The sequence below is a fragment of the Gekko japonicus genome, unplaced genomic scaffold (genome assembly GCF_001447785.1).
Source record: "Gekko japonicus isolate JY-2015 unplaced genomic scaffold, Gekko_japonicus_V1.1 scaffold4813, whole genome shotgun sequence".
NCBI lineage: Eukaryota > Metazoa > Chordata > Lepidosauria > Squamata > Gekkonidae > Gekko > Gekko japonicus.
In genome coordinates this window covers 69,897-73,659 of record NW_015162617.1, presented here as the reverse complement: position 1 = coordinate 73,659, position 3,763 = coordinate 69,897, and the positions used below count along the sequence as shown (strand labels likewise).

The window sequence follows — 3,763 nt, the reverse complement described above, 5'->3', positions numbered from 1 at the left end:
ATGCAGAGGCAGGCCATGGCAAGCCCCCCCTGAAACATCTCTTGCCATGGAAATCCTATGGGGTTGTCTTAAGTTTCTCTGATATTAAGCAAAGAATGGGTTTTGCGAGTGAGTGATGAGAATCCCGATTCCATCACATTCGTATCCACTTCCACCTCACCTTTCTCCCCAATGGGGACCCAAAGCGGCCTACAATGTTTTCCTCCCCTCCATCTTACCCTCACAACAGCCCCGTCAAGGTAGGCCAGGCTGTGAGGGTGCCATTGGCCCAAGGTCGCTCTTCTATTTCATGTCTCCCCTCCCTCCCAACAGGGACATGCAGCAGCTTCACTCGTTCTCCTTCCGAAGGTGGAAAAGTGAACAAAATCTGGGTAAGGCTACTCCTCAAGGGTGTTAGCAGAGTTGCACGGAGATTTGGTCTGAAGACTCTGGACCCAGGTCCAAGGAGTTTCTTCAGATGCCCGCCTGTGCCCAAGCGGGAACGGGGTGGTGAGCCTTGCAAATTTGGGAATGGAGCTGCCCTTTGCCGTCACATCGATTACTGCTCGCTAACTTCTACCAGTTTTGTTTTGTTTGCTTTTTGCATTTTTGAAATGCAGAAGTGGAAAACTGATGGAAATGGTTCACAACTTAAGGATTCATGGATGCTCCCACAGGCCAGTGCTGAGCGGTTAGGATCAGAAATCATAGTGCAGCCAGCAAGCCGTTGATTCCCCGAGCGGAGCCGGAAGAAGAAGGGTGAAGGAGGACAAGGTTTAGGTTGGCAGGCATGACCACTGAAGCATTTTATACAATGTATGTTTGTGCCCCGTATTGTTTTCATTTTCAAAACTTGGAAAGAAGCTTGCGTTGGCTCTGCAGGGCACAAAACGGCAATTCAACTCAGATCCGTTACCCTGATCCACTGGAATACGGGAGAAGCCAGACAGACTCATGACCCCAGGCTCTGGTTTCAGGTAGGGTTTCCCCTCCCTCCTGACATGGACTGACATGGTTGGAGAAGCCCCGCCCCCGCCCCACCAGCTGAAGGCCAGGTGGGGTTTGCGGTTCAGGCTGCGGCCCTCCAGATAGTCAAGAAGACTGCTAATAAAAGCCATGGATCCTCCTCTCATCGGTCGTGCAGCAGGTCCATCTGTCAATCTGTCCTGGTGCAGGAAAGGAAACTCACAGAATCATAGAGTTGGAAGGGTCATCTAGTCCAACCCCCAAAATCTGCAGACTGCTGGAGGGGTGGGGGGTGGACACAGGATGTATTGGGCAGTTTCTGCCACAAATCACCTTATGATGACACGAAGCTGCCTCCTACTGAATCAGAATGATGCAGTCCACCAAGGTCAGTCTTGTCTACTCTAACTGGCAGCGGCTCTCCAGGGTCTCGGGCTGAGGTATTTCCCATCACTTACTGCCAGATCCTTTAACTGGAGAGGCTGGGGATTGAACCTGGGACCTTCTGCACGCCAAGCAGAGGCTCTGCCAGTGAGCCACGGCCCCTCAGAAGCTTTAGTTCCTCTGCCACTCAAACTGCAGGGGACCTGATGACAAGAGGGAATCAGGATGGCCAGCTGCGGGCCTGTAGCCAAGGCTCCCTCTAAGCTGCGGAGTCTTGTGAGCAAAAATTCTCCTCTGTGAGCTGCTGGCATTAAAGTTGCGAGCGAGCCATTTGGCTGCTGCATAAATTTGTTTGCTCTGGAGCCATCCCTTCCTGAGCTCAGACAAAAATGGGTGAGCCGGAGGCTAAAAAAATGGTGAGCCAGCTCACACTCACTCAGCTTAGAGGGAATACTGTAGCTAGAAAATCTTTGGGGAGGGCACTTGGGGAACTGGTGGGGCATGAGGTCACAACATTTTTAAAAGTGCGTGTGCAGCATCTCAGAGCAGCAGCACTGAGGCAGCTCCCAGCTGGCTGTTTATCCGGGAGGAGGAGGTGGCGGCGGGGAGACTGGAAACTGCTTGTGTCCCATTTCCCTCTCGTGTGTGGGTGCATCATTCTTCTCCCCCTCCCCCCCCTTTGCTCCAGCCCTGGATTCTCCATGTTGGCCCCGATCTGAGGAGTGTCTACGTCGCTGCCACTTACTCCAGGGCTTTGCGACTGGAAGTGGAATCAGCTGCCCAGGGAGGTGGTGAGCTCCCCTTCACTGGCAGCTTTCGAGAAGAGGCTGGACGCATATTGGTCAGGGATGCTCTAGGCTGGTCCTGCACTGGGCAGGGGGTTGGACTAGATGGCCTGTAGGTCCCCTTCCAACTCTGAGATTCTATGACACCCTCCCTCCCTCCCCCCACGGCCACGGTCTGGCACCCGGTGGAGTGAAGGCGATGGGCAAGAGAAGGGAACATTCTATGACATCCTCCCCCCCCCCACGGCCTGGCCGGTGGAGCTAATGCGATGGGCAAGAGAAGGGAACCAGCGGCCTTGATGGAGTGGCCTGTCGCCGGATGGCCCGCCTGCCCTGGCTGGTGTGGGTACAGTGAGGCCACCAGCGCTCAACCGAGTCGAGTCAATCTGTGGGGCAGCCGGCAGCACTCACTGCCCCACTGGCCAATCATGGGTAGAATTTCTGTGTGCTGCTGTTAGGAGGCATAATGGAGGCAAGGCCAGTGAAACTATGCCAGCCCTTTCATGGGTATCATGTGGTGCGGCACTGCACAAATTAAATGGGGGGGAAGCAAATTTTTAAAAATAAAAACGCAATTTTTAGGCATGGAGACTTGTGGGCGTGGCGTCAAAGAAGAAGAGAAGAGAGAAGAGGAGATTGGATTTATACCCCACCCGTCACTACCCAAAGGAGTCTCAGAGCAGCTTACAAACTCCTTTCCCCTCCCCTCCCCACAACAGACACCCTGTGAGGCGGGTGGGGCTGAGAGAGCTCTTGACAGAAACTGCTCTTTTTCAAGGACAGCTCTTATCAGAGCTACGGCTTGCCCAAGGTCATCCAGCAGCTGCGAGTGGAGGAGTGGGGGATCAAACCCGGTTCTCCCAGATTAGAGTCCGCGCACTTAACCACTACACCAAACTGCCCCCCAAAGGGGGTGTGGCCAAGAGATGCCACACCTTAGCGACGGGCCCAGCCAGCTGCCTCCCCCTGTTCACGGCTGAGGCCAAATCCCCCCGCGCGACATACCTGAATCTCTACAAGGTAGATGGGCTCCATTAGTCGGGGCTGGGCAGTGAGGGCCGAGGCATACAGGACCCTCCTTGCCGTGGGGATGATCTGCCCCCCACCACGATGGATGGCGTCGGCGTGGAGGGTAACATCATGGATGTCGAATCGAACCCCCCGCATGTTTTCCTCACAAAGAACACCCTGCGAGACAAAGACAGCTTGAGATGACCCAACAGCACATGATTGTCTAGGCTGGTACTCCGGTTGAAACATAAAACAGCTGTATGTAGCGATAGTAGTGGGAAGACCTTACTCTGTTACGGTGTTGCAAAGCTTACAGAAAACTAAAGACGGGTATTCACAGCGACCAAAGTGATGGCTACGAACGTAGAAGTGTACTTATTTTTATTAGTTAAAACATTTATTCGTTGCTTTTCTGCCTTGAGTTCCTCAAGGCAGCTTTCAGTTGTATATAAAGCAATGATTAAAAACACATGCAATTGTCGATAAATAAAAGCTAAATTATCCAACTGCAGTCCTAAGTAACACCATCTCCAGTTGCCTCCTGTAGACTGAAAGGAAGGGGGGCCAGGCACAACCCCCTGATAACGTGGAGCTGCCACTGAACAGCCCTCTCTTGCATACACCCCCCCCCCCCCATT

The 3,763-nt window shown here is 53.4% G+C and overlaps 1 protein-coding gene across 1 annotated transcript in view; it reads right to left on the bottom strand.

Moving 5' to 3' along the window:
* Positions 1-3,119: 3,119 nt before the first annotated feature.
* The window catches only part of LOC107106356 (elongation factor 2-like), a gene marked incomplete at its 3' end in the record, with an annotated part of 36,070 nt that continues 35,426 nt past the window's right edge, over positions 3,120-3,763 (bottom strand). The window contains exon 13 of the mRNA XM_015406491.1: positions 3,120-3,302. Coding sequence (XP_015261977.1) covers positions 3,120-3,302 — 183 coding nt within the window. The remainder of the gene's footprint in view (positions 3,303-3,763) is intronic.